Here is a 22,725-nt window from a genome sequence, read left to right as displayed (position 1 = left end):
GAAAGAAAGCAAGAGAGAAAGAGAGAGAGAGAAAGCAATAGAGAGAGAGAAAGATAGGGAGGGAAGGAGAGAGAGAGAAAGACATAGAGGGAGGGAGGGAGAGAGAGAAAAAAAGAGCAAAACAGAGAGGAAGGATGGAAGAGAAAGAAAGAGGAATGTAGAGAGAAAGAAGGAAGGGAGAGAAAGAGCAAGAGAGAGAGAAATAGAGCGAAAGGGAGGAAGAGAGAGATAATTCTTTTGTCCAAACTTTTTTTAGCCCCCACTCTCCCCCCAATCAATGTGCCCCAGGGTTTCGTAAATGTAAAAAATGTGCCGCGACTCAAAAAAGGTTGAAAATCACTTATCTAAACAGCATTATTATTATTATTATTATTATTATTATTATTATTATTATTATTATTATTATTATTATTATTATTATTATTATTATTATTATTATTAATATTATTATTATTATTATTATTATTATTATTATTATTATTATAATATTTGTATGCCGCCCCTCTCCATAGACTTGGGGCGGCTCAAAACAGTGATAAAAACAATACATAATGACAAATCTAATAATTAAAATCTAAAATAACAATTATATATATAAAATCTAAAAAAACCCAATATATAAAACATACATACAGTCATATTATGCACAAAGATTACATAGGCAAGGGGAAAGTGCCTCAGTTTCCCCAAGTTTGATGGCAGAGATGTGTTTTGAGGAGTTTACAAAAGGCAAGGAGGGTGGGGGGAGCTGATTCCAGAGGGTCGGAGCCGCCACAGAGAAGGCATGTTGGTAGTGGGGGTGTAACATGGCAACAAATGCAATCCATGAAGTGTATGTGTGGGGGAAATGATTGTTCCTAAACTGAGCCCCATTGAATCCAGTGTTGAAGCAGTTTTCATGGGCAACGACATGGCTAGTATAATGAGAAAATAAGATCAAATAAATCAGCAGGGACAATAATGAAGGCTCAAGCATTGTTTCAGAGGAACAGTTTCCATTGCTTAAACTCTTCAAAATTAAAACTATAAATAAGTAACGGTGCCCACATGCATATGTGGATCAGTCCCTATTCAATGAAATGTGAGGAGTGGATTTATATGTACAGAGAATTCACTCATGAATATTCAGTAGAATACTCACCAGGCCTGGACTTGGGCATGTGTTTGTTGTAAGTCCTCTTGGAAATGGAAATGCACAAAACACCACAATCCTACATTGCTGAAGAAAGCCAGGATTACTTTTGAATAAATATACTGCTAGACATTAATTTGCAGACACAACTGAAGAGTGTTAATGTTTCCGCACCCCGCCCCACTTTTTTTACAGTACAGTGGTACCTCTACCTAAGAATGCCTCTGCTTAGAAACTGGCTTACATCAATCTGAATATTAAAAGAAAAATAGAAATAAAAGCAAAATCCTATATTTTTCTATAATAAATAAGTAAATAAATAATTTACCATGGTGTTCAGTGCAGGTTATCAGTATGTTTAAATCAATATCCAAAAAGAGTAGAGTAGAGTAGAATTAGAATAGAATAGAATAGAATAGAACAGAACAGAATAGAATACTTTATTGGCCAAGTGTGATTGGACACACAAGGAATTTGTCTTTGGTGCATATGCTCTCAGTGTACATAAAATAAAATATACATTTGTCAAGAATCGTGAGGTACAACACTTAAGATTGTTAGTAGATATTAACTCTACCCCCAGTCAATTTTTCACTGAAAAACTCTGGCATCTTAATGCAAGCTACACTTATTTTGGATATAGTGTATTTCAAATACTGTAATATGCATGTAGGTTAAAAAAAAAGTGGTACCTCTACTTAAGAACGCTCTCCTACTTAAGAACTTTTCCAGATAAGAACGAGGTGTTCAAGATTTATATTTTTTTTGCCTCTTCTTAAGAACCATTTTCTACTTAAGAACCCGAGCCTGGAAAAATTTCCCAGGAAATTTGAGAGTGGCATGAAGGCCCGGCCAGTTTCCTGCCATTCCCCCTGGGTTTCTCTCTCTGGCGCAGTGTATGGGAGGCAGCCTCGTGCTGGGTGTATAGGAGGAGCGTGCTCCTCCTTGCCGCCTCAAAGTCCCTCTTTTTTTTTTAAGCCTTAAAGTTTTGGATTTTTTTGATTCCCCTCACCTCACCTTCTTCCTTCGACAGTGACTGTCCTCCTCCTCTTCCTCCTCCTCCCACCCAAATTCCAAGCTTTTATTTCTTTCCTAATGGGTTTGCACGCATTATTTGCTTATACATTAATTCCTATGGGAAAAATTGCTTCTACTTACAAACTTTTCTACTTAAGAACCTGGTCACAGAACGAATTAAGTTCTTAAGTACTGTACTGCTAGACATTAATTTGCAGACACAACTGAAGAGTGTTAATGTTTCCACCGCCCCCTTTTTTTGCAGTATTACTTATGCTCAATCTAGTATTCATCATCTATATTAAATAAACATTTAACAAGTATGCAATTTAAATATAAAAGGGTATTTCTGGAATTGTGCATGTGCTGTTTTTGAAAAGCAAACCTGGTTAGCATATTTATTTGTTTGTTTGCTGCTTTTCAGCGAAAACGATGCTTCTTCAGAGAATGAGAGGCTTTTAAGTCGCAGCATGGACAGTGATGAAGAAGCTGCAATTGACAAGCAAGGGACTCCAGAGTTGTGCTTATTGTCTCTGGTACATTTGGCTCGAGATAAATCGTCAACAAACAACAAATCAACGGGAGTAAGTTAATTGGAAATCTTGTTGAATCAGTGACCTTTTTAATGATGTGTTACAGTGATTTGTTGCACTTTTAATGGACAGTATCCAAAAGGAGAATATACGAAAGAGTGGTTGTGTTGAGCTGATGAGAAAAAGCTAAAAATGGGATGGAATTATATTATTTCCATCAAACAGCTAAAGCAGTGTTTCTCAACCTTGGCAGTTTTAAGATTGGTGGACTTCAACTCCCAGAATCCCATAGCCAGCATGAGGTCTTAAAGTTACAAAGTTTATTCTATTCTATTCTATTCTATTCTATTTTATTTTATATTTTATTTTATTTTATTTTATTTTATTTTATTTTATTTTATTTTATTTTATTTTATTTTATTTTATTTTATTTTATTTTATTTTATTTTATTTTATTTTATTTTATTTTATTTTATTTTATTTTATTTTATTTATTTATTTATTTTGTCCAATACACTATACATATTGAAGAGGATAGACATGAGGTATTATATATAAAGAAAGGATATAAAAGTAGAGGAGAAGATATATGAAAGGAAGAAAAGGTATATGATATATGAGATAAGGAGAGACAATTGGACAGGGGACGAAAGGCAGGCTAGTGCACAGCCGCCCCGAGTCTTCGGAGAGGGGCGGCATACAAATCCAAATAATAAAATAAATAAAAAATAAATGTATGCCCCTTACTGACCTCTTAGGAACCTGGAGAGGTCAATCATGGATAGTCCAAGGGAGAAATGTTGGGGGTTAGGGGTTGACACTACTGAGTCCGGTAATGAGCTCCACGCTTCGAGAACTCGATTGCTAAAGTCATATTTTTTACAGTCAAGCTTGGAGCGATTAATATTAAGTTTGAATTTGTTGCGTGCTCTTATGTTGTTGCAGTTGAAGCTGAAGTAGTCATTGACAGGCAGGACATTGCAGCATATGATTTTGTGGGCAATACTTAGATCGTGTTTTAGGCGTTGTAGTTCTAAGCTTGAGAAATGCTGTGATAAAGGCTACTCGCAAGCCCAAAAGAGGCAATTTTCACAAATCCCTGTGCTTTTCCCTGCATTTCCCAAATGTTAGCACACCTGGGTGCCTTTATCCTACCATCCTCTTTGCCAGATGATCTCCTTTGGCACAAAGAGAGACGTTTGCCTTTTTTTTTTTTTTTTTTTGCAGTATTGTAGTTCTAATGCCACAATTAACACAACAATAGGGAATATGTTCTTTCACTCCTGCTTTCCTCTGTGGGTTCATAAAAACTTTACAGCAAAGAAAAAATAGAGAGTTTGGGTTTATAGAAGAAAAGGGAAAATGTTGCTATATGTATATATAGATATATACCCACTAAAACCCTCATTGTGTATTGGACAAAATAAATAAATAAATAAAAATTTGCAACTTAATGGTGTTTAAAAAATAAAGAAAGGGGAAGTTTAGCAGTAATGTGGCACAGGGTGGGAAGAAAACATGCTTCATGAGATGGGATGGAAATAAGAACATAAGAAGAGCCATGCTGAATCAGGCCAAAGCCCATCAAGTCCAGCATTCTGTGTCACACAATGGCCCACTAATTGTCCATGGGGATCTTGTGCAGAAAGAGAAGGCAAGACCCTCCCTTTCCCTTGACCCCCAACAAGTGGTACTCAAGGGAATCCTGCCTGCCTCAACCAACATAGAGGCAGCACTTGGACATCCGTTTTAATAACTATCTATATCAGGGGTCAGGAACCTTTTTGGCTAAGAGAGCCGTAAACGCCACATATTTTGAAATATAATTCCGCGAGAGCCGTACAATATGTTTAAAGGGCCATTGACAGATCAATCGCTCCAATGTTCACTTAGTACAGCAAGGAATGCTCCTCCCTGCTGTATAAAGCCACAACTGGACTGAAACAATGGTAATTAGCAGTAAAAAAATTAAATAAATAACTTACATTGTGAGCTTGCGATGCATGACATCAGTCCAGCAGTCTGGCTTCTTCTTTTTCCTGCGCATGACTGGAAGCTGGCATTCTTCCCACCTGATGTTGAGAGAATGCCAGCTTTGAGGCATTCGCAGAAGAAAGAAGATGGAACGTTGGACATGTCACATAACGCATTGTAAGTTATGTCAATTATCTATTTTATTATTTTACAAATCTCTATGCACACTGCACATACCTTATTTAAAGTAAAAAACAAAATGGGAACAAATACAATATTTAATATTTATTCTTCCTCTTTCTCTCTCTCCCTTTCTCTCTGTCCTTGTCTTTCTAATTCTCTCTCTCTCTTTCTCTGTCCTCTCTTTCTCTTTCTTTCTCTCTTTCTTTATCTCTCTTCTCTCTTTCACTCACTCTTTGTATCTCTCCCTTTCTCTCTCCCTCTCTCTGTCTCCTGCTTTCTCTCTCTCTCTCCCTTTCTATCTCTCTTCTTCCTTTCTCTCTCCCTCTTTCCCTTTCTCTCCCCCCTCTCTCTTTCTTTCTCTCTCTTCTCTTTCTTTCTCTCTGTCCCTCTCTTTCTTTCTCTCTGTCCCTCTTTCTTTCACTCTGTCCCTCTCTTTCTTTCTCTCTGTCCCTCTTTCTTTCTCTGTCCCTCTTTCTCTCAGTCCCTCTCTTTCTTTCTCTGTCCCTCTTTCTTTCTCTCTGTCCCTCTCTTGCTCCTGAGTGGGCCGGGCCGGAAGACCCCGCGTGGAGCCCTCGCGACGCCTCACCTGGATTTTTATACCGGAGGAAGGGAGGGAGGCATTCCTTCATGCACCCCCCCCTCGCCTTCCCCTCCCTGGCCCGGAGCTCCTCCCCTTTTTAATTGCTCCAGCTATCAAAAGGGCGATTACCATCGGCTCCCCTGTCACCCGGGCGGCATTTCCTCCACGCCCCTAAACGAAGCGGGGGGTGGGGGGGCTGTCAAAAGCACAGACTCCCGGCTGCTTCCGAAGCGAAACTTTTTTTCCTCTTTTGTCTTGCTGGAAATTCCGGCGGCGATTCTCACCTGCTGCAAGTCCCCGGGACGCCTCGGCTGCAGGTTGCAAAGCTCCCCCCCCTACACTCTGGGAGCGGTGACTCACCAGGAGAAGACCCACGCGGCTCCTCTGGGGGCCTTGCGGAAGGCGGCGGCGGAAGCTCCCATGGCTGGCGCTGGGTGTGAGGGAGGATGCTTTCTGCGCGGGCGGAGGCCCACCCTCGCCGGAAGAGCTGCCCATCTAGCAGTCCCGCTGCCCCATTGGCCGGCAGGGGATGATGGGCAAGGGACGCCTCGGGGAAGGAGGGCAGGGTGGGAAGGGAAGGAGGGGGCTGGCGGGGGTTTAGGGAAGGGGAGCCGAGGCCAGCCTTGCAGCTCCTCGGCGGGAGGAGTCGAAAGCCACCAGGAGAAGACTGGGCTCAGCAGCAGAAGCGCCGCCCCCGCCCCCCCCATTATTCAGGCTCTCTTCGGGGTTGGGGAGTTTTTGGCGGGCGCCGGGGCCCGGGCCATAGACAGGTAGGAGCCCTGTCTGCGAGCCAGATACGGCCATCAAAAGAGCCATATCTGGCTCGCGAGCCATAGGTTCCCGACCCCTGATCTATATGCTTAGCATCCATGAATCTGTCTATTCCTGCTTTGAAGCTATCAAGGCTGAAAGCTGTCACGACCTCTTCTGGAAGTGAATTCCACAAACCAACAACCCTCTGGGTGAAGAAATATTTCCCTTAATTTGTCCTCACTTTCTTACCTATGAGCTTCAGGGAGTGCCCCCTTGTCCTAGTATTGTGTGATAGAGAAAAGAATTTTTCTCTATCCACCTTTTCTATCCATTTGAGCTTGGGGTGGGGGTTTCAACTTACAGCCTCTACTGGTGCTGATACGTGTGCAGCTCTGGGTGACTGGTAGGCCTGCCTGCCTGTCGAGAGAGATTTGGCTTCTGCGCATGAGCAGGAAGCAAATCTGGTGAGAAAACATGCAGGCGCACAAGATTTCTGTGATATTTTTTTTTGCTTGCACACATGCGCAGAAGCAAAAAACCCCACTGAAAATCATCAAAATCTCTCAGGTGCATGTCCTCTCACAAGATTTTGCCTCCTGCGCATGTGCAGAAGTCAAATATCACTCCGACATGCATGTCTGCCCCCCTGTCCAATAGGAACCCAATACTGAATGGAACGGAATGGAATGGAATGGAACAGAACAGAATATGAGCTTCTAAGAGAGAAGATCATTGTCTTAACAGGGCACTGTTCAATCAACTACAAAATTTTATATGTACAGTGTTCCCTCGATTTCCACGGGGAATGCGTTCCGAGACCGCCCGCGAAAGTCGAATTTCCGCGAAGTAGAGATGCGGAAGTAAATACACCATTTTTGGCTATGGACAGTATCCTAAGCCAGAGGTCCCCAACCGCCGGTCCGCGGACCGGCACCGGGCCGTTGGGAGTTTTCAGCCGGTCCGCGGCGCCAGGGCCCCCTCGGCCTTTCCGCACCACCAGCGGCGCTCCCCCCACCAGCCAGCCAAGCCCCGCGCCCACCGGAACCGGCTCCTCGCTCTCCCCCCGCCGCCCGCCGCGTTTGCAGGAGGTGGGGAGGGTCGGGCGGCCCGCCAAGGCCAGGAGGGACGCCGCTGCCCCCCTTCCCTCTCTCCGCCCGCCGCTGCGCCTCCTTGACGCCGAGAGGAAATGCCGGCAAAGGCTTTTCTCAGCGGAGGTCTTCAATGTCGGGGGCACACGGGCAGTTGCACGCGCTCCCTATCTCCCTGCTAGCCCACTCGGAGTATTCAAAATAAGAAAAACCTTTGCCGGCGAAGGCTTTTCTTATTTTGAATATTCCGAGTGGGCTAGCAGGGAGATAGGGAGTGCGTGCAACCGCCTGTGCGCCCCCGACATTGAATATCACCTTCGCCGGGCCCACCTCTCCTGCAAACCCCCTTGCTGAGAGCCCGGGGCGAAAGTGCTCTCGCAAAGGTGAGGCGGGCAGGGCGTGTGCGCGTCACCGCTGAGAAGAACGGAGAACGAGAGTGAGTGATAGCAACAGACAGCAAGATAGAGAGAAAGTGAGAAAGAGAGAGTGAGAGAAAGGGGGGAGAAAGAGATAGCAAGAGAGAGAACAAGAGAGAGAAAGAGCGTGAGAAAGAAAACAAGAAAGAGTGAGAGAGAGAGAAAGCAAAAGAGACAGAAAGAAAACAAGAGAGAGAAAGTGAGAAGAAGAGAGAGAAAGAGGGGGAGAGAGAGAGAAAGAGAGGGAGAGGGAGAAAGAGAGAGGGAGAGGGGGGAGAGATAGCAAGAGAGGGAGAGAGAGAAAGAGAGGGAAAGGGGGGAGAGATAGCAAGAGAGGGAGAGAGAGAAAGAGAGAGGGAAAGGGGAGAGAGGGGGGAGAGAAAGAGAGAGGGAGAGAGAGAGGAGATAAAGGAAGAGGAGAGAGAGAAAGGAAGAGAAAGAAAGAAAGAGGGATAGAAAGAGAGAGAGAGTAAGAGATGCTCAGTGAGCCTTTCTTTGAAGTTGCCTTTCTTTCTTTCTTTCTTTCTTTCTTTCTTTCTTTCTCTTTCTTGCTTTCTTTCTTGCTCTTTTTCTTTCTCTCTTTTACCTTCCCCTCCTCTATTTCTTCTTTTCTTTCTCCTTCCTACCATCTTCCCTTACTCTCCCCTTTCATAAGTTTCCTTGCTTCCTTCCTCTGTTCCTGTCCCTTCCCCCCTTCTTTCTTTCTTTCCTTCCTTCCTTTCCTCCCTCCATTTCTTGCTTTCCTTTTCCTTCCTCCCTTCTTTCCTCCCTCATTCCCTTCATTCACTCCTTCCTCTCTTACTCTCTCCTTTCACACCTTTCCTTGCTTCCTTTGCACCCTTCTTCTGTTCCTGTCCCTTCCCTCTTTCCTTCCTTCCTTCCCACCCTCCGTCCATTCATTCACCCATTCCTCTCTTGATCGCCCCTTTTACGGCGCCGCTGACAGCTAGCTCCGCCCCCCCCCACCGGGCCATGGAAAACTGGTCTAGCTTAAAGCCGGTCCCTGGTGCAAAAAAGGTTGGGGACCTCTGTCCTAAGCTATCCCTTAACACTTTAAACCCCTAAATTACCATTTTCCAATCCCTTAACAACCATTTACTCACCATTATTACTGGTACTCACCATTGAATAAGATACTTAGTAATCCTGATATTTATAAACATAATTATTTATTAACAATATTTTTTTTTTGTTATTTATTTGCAAAAATTATTAGTTTGGCGATGACATATGACGTCATCGGGTGGGAAAAACCATGGTATAGGAAAAAAACCTGTGAAGTCTTTTTAATTAATATTTTTTGAAAAACCGTGGTATAGGCTATTCGCGAAGTTCGAACCCGCGAAAATCGAGGGAACACTGTATCTCTAAAAAGCACAGAGAACTGAACAGCCCAATATGAATTTGGCTACATGAGGTAGTGACCAGCTGCTGGAGGGAAGAGACATGCTTGGCACTGATCAGTAAAATATGCCGGCAACATTTATGGACTTGATAGTACACAGTGCCCTTACAATTTGCTTTTTTCATTAAATGTATTCAAGTATATACTTTATCTGCTTTATAGGCACAGAATAGAGTGGAGTGGAGTGGAGTGGAGTGGAGTGGAGTGGAATGGAATGGAATGGAATGGAATGGAATGGAATGGAATGGAATGGAATGGAATAGAATAGAATAGAATAGAATAGAATAGAATAGAATTTTATTGGCCAAGTGTGATTGGACACACAAGGAATTTGTCTCGGTGCATATGCTCTCAGCGTACATAAAAGAAAAAGATACATTTGTCAAGAATCATGTGGTACAACACTTAATGATTGTCATAGGGGTCAAATAAGCAATCAAGAAACAATCAATATTAATAAAAATCTTAGGATGCAAGCAACAAGTTACAGTCATACAATCCTAAGTGGGAAGAAAAGGATGATAGGAATGATGAGAAAAACTAGTAGAAATAGAAGTGCAGATTTAGTGAAATGGCAAGGGTATGATTGAGAAACAAACTGCAGTTTTATTATTACCCTTTTAGCCAACCCATCTTCCTCTTAGAAGCATACAGATCTTGCAAGAATCATTAATGCTTGATTGTAGTAGGAAGGCTGTTGACCCCTCAGGGAAATCTGTGATGCATATAAGTCTGGATGAAGGGATGTAGGTCCAGGGCCTCTGAGAAGACTAGGTTGTTGTTGCAGCATCATTATTCCCTTTACAACTTCTCAGAGAAAAAATGTTCAAACCTGGAACAAAGGCTCCCACTGATACTCCCAATTGCAGCATGCAGCTGCCCACTCCGTAAGACAGAGAGGAAGAAGGAATGGAGGGCATAGTTCCTTCTAAGCTGAGCAGTGAGCAATCGCTCACTTAAAAATCATCATCAACTCAGAGTTTTCCAAACCTGCCCAGAAGCCGAGAGGGAAAGAGTGAGAGGGAAGGAGAGAGAGAGGAAGAGAGGAAGAGAGAGAAACAGATAGAAAAAAGAGAGGAAGGAAAAGAGAAAAAAAAAGAATGGGAGTAAGGAAGAGAGAAAGAAAATCAAAATCTAGTTTGAAACTAGCTCAACTATTTAAGTGGCATTTTGATATTGATAGAGTTGCCCTATTATGAGCTCACTGTTATAGACACACAGTACAGTCTTTTATTTTGAAATTCTCTGAGGCAAAACAGGGTGGGTTTTTTATTTATTTGTTTGTCTGCCTGCCTGCCTGCCTGCCTGCCTGCCTGCCTGCCTGCCTGCCTGCCTGCCTGCCTGCCTGCCTGCCTGCCTGCCTATCTATCTATCTATCTATCTATCTATCTATCTATCTATCTATCTATCTATCTATTTATTATTTCTGTGCCGCCGAGTCCCAAAGGGACTGCCGCTCAGACACTATACTTTTCCGGCCACCCCCCAAAAAAATTAGAGGGAACACTGATGGGGTGAGTGTTTCCAAATTGTAAGTGTAAACACAGATTACAATTCCAGGTAAGGTAACCACAAGTCACTTACCCAAAGGACAAGAAGGCGGAAGGTGTGAATCCCCAAAGGGCTCAGGAGAGAAAAGGTCTGAGACCTCCAGCCTCCAAACTCTGCGTGCTTAACAATCCCAGTGTAGATTACTTCAAAAGCATGTCTTCTGTGTCCATTGTGACACAGTGCACAACAAAGAATAAAGGGGATCTCTCTTTACTTCTTTTGAAAGGAGAATAATAAATAGGTTGCATACCGAGAAGAGAAGCAGTAATGTCAAGGAAGCCCCATGGAAGAATCTTGCCTAAAGCCGCCTCAGACTTGTCAGTGCCAATAATGATCTTGATATTTCCTCCCCATTTTCCATGGATTCAGAACTAAGAGTTGAATAGTTCGTCCAGCCCAATATATATCTCCTGAGAAATAAAACCCTGTGGGTCAAGTTACATGAATCCAAACCAGGACAGTGTGTGCTTAGAACAAAAACAAAAAGAATAGATTTCATTTAAAACATAAACTATTTGACACAATTCCTTCTTTCCGGGTAGGAATCAACGAATATATGTATTTTTACACTTTAGAGCCACGATTCATATGCAATTTATGTTCAAACTAAAACTACTTTATATACCATATCAAATATATAAGGATTCTTCACAATCCTGAACGACTTAGACAGAGTTGGCTTCAGTATTGGGTTGTTACCAGTACAGATAAGGATGCTGCACTGGTAGTGAAAATTGAGCTGTGCGCGTAGCTTTATATTTCCGGTATGTGTGCGTACGCACCTGAGTGAGATTTCACTTCTGCGCATGCGCAGGAAACAAAATTTCATGAGAGGATTCATGAGAGGATGGCGGTAGGGAAAGCAAGTAGGATGCTTGGCTGCATAGCTAGAGGTATAACAAGCAGGAAGAGGGAGATTAAGATGCCGCTATATAGAGTGCTGGTGAGACCACATTTGGAGTACTGTGTTCAGTTCTGGAGACCTTACCTACAAAAAGATATTGACAAAATTGAACGGGTCCAAAGACGGGCTACAAGAATGGTGGAAGGTCTTAAGCATAAAACGTATCAGGAAAGACTTAATGAACTCAATCTGTATAGTCTGGAGGACAAGGGAAAGGGGGGACATGATCGAAACATTTAAATAGGTTAAAGGGTTAAATAAGGTCCAGGAGGGAAGTGTTTTTAATAGGAAAGTGAACACAAGAACAAGGGGACACAATCTGAAGTTAGTTGGGGGAAAGATCAAAAGCAACATGAAAAAATATTATTTTACTGAAAGAGTAGTAGATCCTTGGAACAAACTTCCAGCAGACGTGGTAGATAAATCCACAGTAACTGAATTTAAACATGCCTGGGATAAAAATATATCCATCCTAAGATAAAATACAGAAAATAGTATAAGGGCAGACTAGATGGACCATGAGGTCTTTTTCTGCCGTCAGACTTCTATGTTTCTATGTTTCTATGTATGTGTGAGATTTCTGCAATTCTTTGCTGCTGCACATGTACAGAAGCAAAAAAATATCACTGAAAGTTTGCATGTGCGTTCACATTCCCCATAAGGTTTTGTTTCCTGAGCATGCACAGAAGCAAACTCTCGCTTGGTTGCAGGTACCCCGAAGATGCAAAGGACACTGGAGCGGGGGAAGTGGCAACCCCCACCTGTTTGTGTTCCTCCCAGTTCAGACCAGTTTGCCCGAACCTGTAGTGACCTGCTGCTGACATTACAATGACGCAATTACGTGTGTTCTCCACTGGCTGTCTCTTCCTTTTCGTTGTTTTTGCTGGGATACTTCATGAAGCACAGTGAAATGTTGGAGCCATGAGCTGCATTTTCCTCCAAGTTCCATCTGGAAAGATCTGGTTGGGGGGGAAGGCCTCTATCCATCAGTTCATGGCAGCGGGCTCAGTTGCAGCCCAGATGAGTCGGGAAAGTGCTGGGAGCCTCCCGTGTGTTGCATTCCCCTCTCAGTCTTCGCCTACAGCCCTGCACCGCTCGCATCTCCTGAAGCCGCCACCAATGGGGCCGTGACATAACATGGGGAGTCGGGTAAGCTGGTGCAGAGGTGCAGACAAAGGCTTGGAACAACACACGGGAGACTTTGGGGTGTCTGCCATGGCTGCCTCAGGTCCCGCAGATGAGTGCTTTCTTCCTTCTCCCGCTGCTGCTGCTCTGGTGCAAGAGAGACAGAGAGAGAGAGAGAGAAAGAGAAAGAGAGAAAGAAAGGAAGTGTGTGTGTGTGTGTGAGAGAGAGAGAGAGAGAGAGAGGAAGAACAGAACAGAACAGAATAGAAGACAGAAATAGTCCTTGACTTATGTCCACAATTGAGCCCCAAATTTTGGTTGCTAAGCAAGAGCATTGTTAAGCGGGTTTCACCACATTTTACTAAATCCATGATATTTCCTGGCTCTAATAGTCATGTGCAAGCTAGGGAAGAACATCTGAAGGCATGTGTAATGTTCTAATGTATAGAAGTTATGGCTAAATGTATGGCAGAAAGTGGATTCTGCGTGCGTTTTTCAAAATGCAGTAATGAGGTTGAATTTTACTCAATCCATGATATTTCCTGGCTAGAAGAACTCTCTCTCTGTGTGTGTGTGTCTGTGTGTGTGTATTTGCACATACACATACAGTATACGTAGTAGAAAATGTATCTTTTTGTGTGCTTGTATATATATATATGGCATATACTGTATATGCATAGAATTAAGTAGTATATTTTGGATGTTCAGTAGTAGTAAATAGACAGCGGAATTGTATCTCGTTGAGGCCTTTGAGGTGAGGAGAGGCACCCTAACCCCAACCTTTGACATGAGTGATGTTAAGTTGGCCACGCCCACCCAGTCACATGACCACTCAGCAATCCCCCACCCAGTCACATGACTGCAAAGCCACTCCAACCTGACTGCCAAACCACTGTCACTCAGTCACATCCTATGAAGCCACACCCACCATCACATGACCAACAAGCCACACCCACAAAATAAGTCAGCATGGTATTTGGAACCCACCTCTGGACTTAGATCAATTTAGTCTTGAAAGATAAACGTTATTCTCTTTTATTTTCCTTAGATACAAAGCCGGAGAAAAAAGATACTCGACCTATATACTAATGTATGCAGTGTGGCAGAAGGTGAGTGAAAAGAAATAAAATATAGAAACTGAAAACACGTATGAACTGCTTTCTTAAGTACATGTCTTTTTTTAAAAAAATATTTTTTATTATTTTCAAAGTAAAACGAACAAAGACATACAACATTGAACATTTAAGGAGCTACTATTGCTCCGCTTATCATAGAAGTCTAACTAATACAAAATATAAAAAGCTCTAACTGTTACAAGATCTAAGCAGAAAAGCCACACTTGAAGATTACATTATCATTAAATTTAATTATAGATTTTTAAAATTAAGATTGTTGATTAAGTTTCTTTATATATTTTTTTTTTGAACAAAAAATAATAATAATATACTTATATGTGTATATATATCAAAAAGCAATAAACAAATTATTAGTAATACAAAAAGAAGATAATATAATCACTTCTGAGTTAGTTATAATATAAACTATATAAACTATATAATTCTATCTTATGATTTTTAAGCAGTCATTTATACATGTCTTTATGGAGCTTCAACACTGCCAAGGTGTCACGAATGCTAGATACAGATTAATCCTATTCTAAAGCTTTTTTTTTTGGAAGAAGTAAAGCTGAATATTCTAATGCCAGAATCAGGTTGGCATTTGATACGTTTGGAAATTCAACAGGGGAAAGTCTTGAAAACTTATTTTGTAAGCAATATCCGTGGAAAAACTCCAGTAATAGGATTTGTAGCCCCATAGGCATCCTGTCTTTATCTATAATGTTTAAGAATCAATTCAGTAGTTATTCTAGAAGACAGATGACACAAGGTGGAAAGTGTTAAAATAAACTTCTATTGTAGGGTTATTTAAGCTGATTAACTATATTTGTACACAGCCATACTCAGAAAAAAAGCTGTCTGTGATATACTGTACATTATTTAAAAACTGTAAAATAGGCAAAACATATACACCTTATATACATTTGTGGACATAAACTGTTCATATCTGTTTTGTTTACTTTATCTCAGAAGAAGCTTTTGAAGAAAAAGAAACTTTCAGAACTTGATTTCTTCTTCATTGTAATAAGACGTGGGAAGCGCATTGCTCCCATTTTTTTAAAGCACCCACACACAAATAAAAAAGAAAATATTACAGTTAGATTCTTTTGAATTTCTGATTAAAGGCTGTGGAACATGAGACCTTTCAGATGATTGAATTCTTCCACCATCTCTCATGAAGAGCTGTGTAGGCTGCATCAGTTCAGACATGTAGCTCAATGAGACGCAAATTCCCAGGTCTGGTAGAAATTGACCATTTCTCCTGCCTTTTTTGAGGCTGGAGACACACATCTCTTTCCTTTAATTAAATTTTGTTGTTGTTTCATATGAAGGTTGGCAGAAGGTTATGCTGGCAACCTTCATATCACAAGGGATAGAGAAGCAATGGATTAGTATATATTCCAGGAGAAGGTACAGATAAAAAAAATGTTCAAAACATAAAGTAAGAGACTCTTTGCTTTTTCTTATTCTACAAGATGAAATCAAAGCAGCAAAATAAAATACTGTATTTTTTGGAGTATAAGATGCACCTTTTTTCTCCCCAAAAGAGGGTGAAAACTTGGGTGCTTCTTATACACCAAATGTAGCCCACCCCCAGCCACCCCTACCATTTGGCTTCTGCCTCCCAGCAATTGACCTCCTTGTAGCAAACAGCCCAGAGCCTGATCAGTACAACCAACAGATTATCAACCTAGCAACTGACTGAAGCTGCAGCTAGGCCGACATGCTAAAATGAAAGTGAAACTAAAGCTGCAAGGAGGCAAATTGCTTGGAGGGAGAGGCAGAGACAGATTTTATTTTCTTGTGCTAATCAGTTGCTGAAGTTGGATGCAAGGAGGTAAATCAATAACTATAAATGTCTATAGAATGTTCAAATTATTAGACTTATTTTTTAAAGACTGCTTTATTATTGTTCTAGACAACTTAACAAAATGAAGAAGCTTTTAAAAATAAATGCTTGATCTGAAGAAGCCCAGTGCTATTGTGTCTTTTTTTACATAGCAGAGAATAATGTATATTTCCAGAAAGCCAGATCAATTTTAACAGGATCTGTACAAGTATAATCTGAAATGTAGCAGTGTTTAATATTAAGATAAGGCAGTTGAGTTAAACCTTGACATAGTCATGTTTGGAGTAGATCTATATAATTGGGAGTTAGTGCGACTATACTTAAGAAAACTTTCTGGCATTAATATACTGCCATAATGTACAGTTCTCCAATTCTTTGCTATTTCTATGGGTTAGGCACACACGCACAGAAATACACAGCAAACAGTGCATATCATCTGTGCTATTTGCTGGGAGGCAGAGGCAGATTCCCCCTCCTTGTTTTCCTCCCTCAAAACTAAGGTGCATCTTATACTCCAGTGCATCTTATACTCCAAAAAAATATGGTAAATGTTGTTAAAGAATTAGCAGTAGAAGGGGAAAGTATTATGAAATAGAAATGGGGATGACCCGATCGATAATGTCAACCCTGTAAATGCATAATGTGAATATATCTTTTCATAGTATATTTGGAATATACAATATATATTGTATACAGTATTCCAAATATACTATGAAAAGATATATTCACATTATGCAGTGAACAGTGCAGTCAGGCGGTAGGGAAAGCAAGTAGGATGTTTGGCTGCATAGCTAGAGGTATAACAAGCAGGAAGAGGGAGATTATGATCCCGCTATATAGAATGCTGGTGAGACCATATTTGGAATACTGTGTTCAGTTCTGGAGACCTCACCTACAAAAAGATATTGACAAAATTGAACGGGTCCAAAGACGGGCTACAAGAATGGTGGAAGGTCTTAAGCATAAAACGTATCAGGAAAGACTTAATGAACTCAATCTGGATAGTCTGGAGGACAGAAGGAAAAGGGGGGACATGATCAAAACATTTAAATATATTAAAGGGTTAAATAAGGTCCAGGAGGGAAGTGTTTTTAATAGGAAAGTGAACACAAGAACAAGGGGACACAATCTGAAGTTAGTTGGGGGAAAGATCAAAAGCAACATGAGAAAATATTATTTTACTGAAAGAGCAGTAGATCCTTGGAACAAACTTCCAGCAGACGTGGTAGATAAATCCACAGTAACTGAATTTAAACATGCCTGGGATAAACATATATCCATCCTAAGATAAAATACAGAAAATAGTATAAGGGCAGACTAGATGGACCATGAGGTCTTTTTCTGCCATCAGACTTCTATGTTTCTATGTTTCTATATTATGTTAAGGGACAGACATGTGAAATACTAAAAATGCACATCCAATAACATGGCTGTAAACTTCTTCCAGGCCTCAGTCCCACAGAGCTGCCCTTTGATTGTCTGGAAAAGACCAGCAGGATGCTCAGCTCCACTTACAACACCGAGAAAGCCATTGTGAAGACCTGGCGCCATCTTGCTGAGAGCTTTGGATTGAAGCGGGATGAAATTGGTGGCATGACAGACGGCATGCAAGTCTTTGACCGCATCAGCACAGCGGGATACAGTATTCCAGAATTGCTGACAAAACTGGTTCAGATTGAGCGATTGGATGCCGTAGAGTCTCTTTGTGCAGACATCTTGGAGTGGGCCCAAGTGATGCCGAAGCCTGATCCAGCTGTGACCTCCTGACTTGCATTTTGGCGATCATCATTTCCAGATGGTGATTGAAATAACAAAGGGATTCAGAAGGAAATAAACATTTGAAGCTTCTGTAGCTTTTGTTTCAGTATCGTTTTTGCTATTGAAACAATAAAATACAACAACAGCCAAGAATTGTTCTTGGTTTTTGGAATAAAACACAAAGTGCTCAAACTGAAGACTTTTTCAACAACTTGTTTGTGTCCCCAAAAGATATTACAGTTCATTTACAGTTCCATTTACAAGCATGAGTACAGATCAATCTGCTAGTATCATTACTCGTTTTGAAGAAATATGGGTTAATTTTGTTTCAGTCCTGGATAATGAATATGTCACATCAAAAATAGTGATCTATATAAAAATCTGTGCTGCTACAAGAAGTATTTTTTGAATTACAATTTTTTCCCCATATATTATGGATTTGGGGGAGGGAAAAATCCATACCTGTAGGTGAAGTTGAATGAATTATCATTATTACAAGATCTATAGCTTTATTCCAATTTATTCAAATGATAGCAAATAAAAGTTTGTATACGTGGTCCACACAAAAAGTTCAGCAATATTTCCATAGATGCTATAGTGGAAACCTAAAGTACTTATAATATAAGCAGAATTCATTTATTAATGTAATATTGCATTTCATAAACATGTGATTGGAGCCATCTTTTATGCACTAGAATAAACAAATGGCAACATTTGTTAGTTCTTGAAAAGAGAGCATTAATGAGAGGCAGAAGCCTGTAATAAATCTAACAAATTGATCAATTTTAGATGCAAAGGAAATTAATTACTGTTGAAACACTTTTATGTTTTAGCATTTAAAAATATTACACATTTCTTGAGTAGAATTGTTGCGGTCACCAACAGAAATGCATGTGGTATGTTTAGTTTTCCTATGATGCTTTTACTTTATCCAACACCATTTTTTCTGGACAGCTGTAATAGGAATACTAAACAATAGTATTGTTAATGAAGTTAATGAAGAGGCAAAAATATCTATTTTTGATACAAGCACAGCTCTCTCTCACATTTGAAAGTAGTGAATTATCATTCTTATGATTATTTTAAAAATAAATCTGGCTTATAATGTCTGAGCAAATGAGAACATTACCCCCAATTTCTCATGGCTTGTGAATTTGTATGGAGTTTGGGCATGTTTGGAGATGAGTTTCATTTAATTCACCTTTTCCCCAGAGGATGGGCCATCTGTCAGAAGTGTCTGTATGTCATGTGAATTAAATACAGTAGTACTTCATGATACGAACTTAATTGGTTCCAGGAGAAGGTTCGTAAGGTGAAAAGTTCGTAAGACGAAACAATGTTTCCCATAGGAATCAATGTAAAAGCAAATAATGCGTGCAAATCCTTCAGGAAAATCCCAAACTTTAGAACGGAGGCAAACAGAGGGTAGGGAGGAGCAGCTAAAAGGGGGCGGGTGGAAGAAGCAAGGCTAGGCTAAAGGGTGAGTGGGAAGGAAGAATGGCAAGGGGGCGCCCCTCCCTTTTCTTTCTTCAAAAGACACCCTTTCGGTGCCTCTGCAAGCACGCTGTTCTACTACTTTTGTTAATGCAAACTCTTTCCCCCTCTAAGCCGCCCCTTTCTTTTCTTTCTTCAAAAGACACTCTTTCAGTGCCTCTGCAAGCACGCTGTTCTCTGCAAAGTCTTTCCCCCTCCAAGCTGCCCCTCCCTTTTCTTTCTTTAAAAGACACTCTTTCAGTGCCTGAAAGCACGCTGTTCTCCTACTTTTGTTAATGCAAAGTCTTTCCCCCTCCAAGCCGCCTCTCCCTTTTCTTTCTTCAAAAAAGGGGGAAAAAAGAAACCCCTTCATCCCAGCAGCAGCAGCTTGGGTTCGTAAGGTGAAAATAGTTCGGAAGAAGAGGCAAAAAAAATCTTAAACACCAGGTTCGTATCTTGAAAAGTTTGTTAGAAGAGGCGTTTGTAAGATGAGGTACCACTGTATATCACAATCATCAGGGCTTCTACAATGGATGCAGGTTCCTCAGAACTGAAGACTTTCTTTTCTGTTTATAGGATGTTGGATTGAGTACTGACTGATAAAACTGTATTGCTCTAAATTATTTTATTTAATGTAAAGCTACTTATTTTTCCAATATTATTTAAAATAACTGTATAACATGTTTTAATATGAAATCCATGGAAGAATAGATTATAGGAACATCATATGAACACCTAAGGTTACCATGATCTGCATTGCATAATTATAGGGACTTCATCCTTTATTACATATCATCAGCACTTGAGAAATTTGCATTTGGATCAGTTCCTATGACCCATCCTGATAACCCACTTTGTGCAAAAAAAAAAAAAGAGAATAATAACTATTGAGTTTTAACATAGCATATCCCTAGTGTAAACACTTTGCCCTTGGATACAATGGCCTGTGGTCTTTATTTATAGATTTGAAAGGAATAGTCCCTCTTTTTATGCCAGGAATCCTAACTAAAGAGCCCAAGAGTTGGTAGAAATTTAATTAGCAAGTTTGTTAATATACCTATCAGAAACTGCTATGTTGACAGATTTCAGTAAGTTATTATTATTAAAAGAAACAACATGCCTTTAAAACATTTTTAATTACAAGAAGCATGACTGAATGAAAATGCTATAAAACTATAATTCATGTTCAGAAAAATAATAACTAGGCCAACCCCCCTAGTGCCTTCATTCCAAATAAGAAAAATCAAATTCTAGTCTAATGGGGTCACAGAGATGAATATTTAATATTGGTATGTCTCCATGTAGCATCAGGTTTGTTAGCCTATGAGTTCTTGCATTAAAATATATTTTACTATCCGAGATGTGTCCTTTCTCCTCTGAATAATGATAGAATTATTTCCTGTACTTAATTTGCAAACAGGGTATTTGTTACAGTTCCTTTTTCCAATGCAGCTGGAAGCAACCTTTAAATCTATTTTTGTAGATACAAATAAATAGAAGTGTCAGATTAATACCTTGAAAAAAGGGAGGAAGTAAATTTAGGTTTTATTCTGAGCCTCCAGGGCCTCTAATCTAGCGCACAGTATGACTATTCTCGTGGATGCTCAGTGGAAATCCAAGCAATCCCGGTGGAATTAATATCTGCAAATACCACACATTAACCATTACATCGTAAGATGTGGTATGGCAGAAGAAGACCTCCCATGGTGGTCTTCTGAACATCTGCTCTAAAACAATTATCCAGATGTAGGAGACAATTGTCATAGCAGGTGGCAGGATCTAGCCAAGCTTGGCTGATCTTGAACAGGCTAAGCCGAGTTAAACTTTCTAGATAAATAATAATAAGTGGATAAAAATGCCACAATAAGACTTGGTTGTGTACTGTTGCTCAGAAAACAAGATAAATGTATCAAGTATACTGTACATGCATTAAACTAGGACCAAGGGAGACTATCTTTTTACTTTTTTTATGATGGTGACATAATAAATTAATCTCGTAGGTTCATTGTTGCAAATGGGATTTAGTTTTTATTTCATTTTTGTAGCAAGGGTGGATTCTAATCAGTGAAGAGCTACCAAAAATTTTACTACCACACTGTGGGCGTGGTTTATGCAGGGCGCCCTGCATTTTCTTTCAACATCTTTCAGTACAAAATCGGTGTTCTGGGGTGGAGCTCCATTTTTGCTACCCCTCTGCATCCCCCCCTGTCCGGGCAGTAGCCCACCCCTGGTTCTAATTTACCTTGCTGCTGATTTGCTTCCTCCTGTGCCCTGTGGGTGCATAGGCTGTTTGGCCGTGCGCATGCGCAAGGCCTAAACATTTTTAAAAAGCCAAACACAAGATGGCAACTCCTGTGTAGTGCTGGAAACTTGGCTTCTGTGCATGCTCAAAAGGAAAAAAAAATCCAACCCCCCAAAAAAAATTCAAAAAAAGATGGCCGCATCCACAGACTGGCACCAAACAAACCAGTTCCATGACATCATTGTGACATCACCACTGGATCACTACCGGTTTGGGCAAACCAGCCCAAACCGGGAGGAACCCACCTCTACTTTGTAGTATTAGTTTTGGTAGAATCCACAAGGTAGAATCCAAAAAAAGAAAGAAATACCTTTGGGTCATAATTTTGGGATTATAATGCAAGAATATGCAAGAATTTCAATTGCTTATTCTGCATCTCCAGATAAATGCAGCTCCAAGCTATAAATAATAATTCAGATCCCCACTTCCTACTGACAACATTATCTTGGAGAACTAAAGAATTGCCATTAGATTTGTTTTGGTAATTATTTAAAAATACATACTTTATGTCTGGGGATTATCAAAGCTTTGAAATCAACAGTACCAATGTGAACAGAGGACTAATTAATATTTTGTTTGAAATAGAAAGAAGCTTTTTACTGTAATTTAAAAAGCAGCAAAAGGCAAGATTAGTCCTGCATTCTTGATAAGTATTGTAACAATTTTGTGTAATTTTGTATATATAACTTATTGTTCCACATTATGAAAAATAAATATGATAAAAGCATAAAGCAACATGTGTGTTCTAATAATTTGGTTGGTATCTTTTTTTATACAAAAGGCAAGTTTTGAAGAGTTCATCTTCTTTGCCAAAAGTTAACACAAGTATGGTTACATTTTTAAAACATGTATTATCTTAATTTAGTACAATATTGATATTTTATGTAATATTAAGTAATGTATCAATAACTGACAATAAAACATCAGTTTTATCTGAAGTTCCCAAACATTTGTTTAAAATAATTAGCCGTCAGCATCAAAGGTGGTTCTGCCTACCAAAATAATATATCATGCTGTTTGCAGGGTATAATGCATTAAAACTTTAAGCAAAGGAATATAACTATGTGGTTAAGTTATGAGCCACTTTTATTCCGAGTTCAATAATCGACCAGTCAATTTTGGTGCTGTCTGTGCTTCAAACCAGAGTAATTTTCTTGTGCAAGAAAGATATTTATTTCTCAGGTTAAATCTCGTGGACTCAATTTAAGGTCTTCTAATGATGTACCATTTGTGAACGGTACCTTCTCTAGAACAGGGGCATCCAACCCCTAGGCCATGGATTGGTACTGGTCATTGGCTTGTTAGGAACCGACCCACACAGCTGGAGGTGACTGGTGGATGAGTGAGAAAACTGAAACCACCCCTAACCTGCTGGTCCATGGGAAAAATGTCTTCCAAGAAACTGATCCCTGGTGTCAAAAAGATTGGGTACCACTGGTCTAAGGAATCTTGACCCCACCCCCAATAATTTTACTTGACTCACTACCTTTCCAGAGTCCTCCATCTTTATTGTGCCTTCACAACAGCTGTATTTCTTCAGATGGGTCTAAATTAAATTAATTAA

The 22,725-nt window shown here is 40.3% G+C and overlaps 1 protein-coding gene across 1 annotated transcript in view; it reads left to right on the top strand.

Annotated features, from left to right (window-relative positions):
- The window catches only part of EDAR (ectodysplasin A receptor), a 34,786-nt gene extending 17,391 nt beyond the window's left edge, over window positions 1-17,395 (top strand). Inside the window, exons 9-11 of the mRNA XM_070751846.1 lie at window positions 2,574-2,733; window positions 13,710-13,770; window positions 17,076-17,395. Coding sequence (XP_070607947.1) covers window positions 2,574-2,733; window positions 13,710-13,770; window positions 17,076-17,395 — 541 coding nt within the window. The remainder of the gene's footprint in view (window positions 1-2,573; window positions 2,734-13,709; window positions 13,771-17,075) is intronic.
- The last annotated feature ends 5,330 nt before the right edge of the window (window positions 17,396-22,725 follow it).

Source organism: Erythrolamprus reginae, chromosome 4 (assembly GCF_031021105.1).
Source record: "Erythrolamprus reginae isolate rEryReg1 chromosome 4, rEryReg1.hap1, whole genome shotgun sequence".
Lineage (NCBI taxonomy): Eukaryota > Metazoa > Chordata > Lepidosauria > Squamata > Dipsadidae > Erythrolamprus > Erythrolamprus reginae.
The sequence above is the reverse complement of the archived record's forward strand: the minus strand, read 5'-3'. Positions and strand labels throughout refer to the sequence as shown.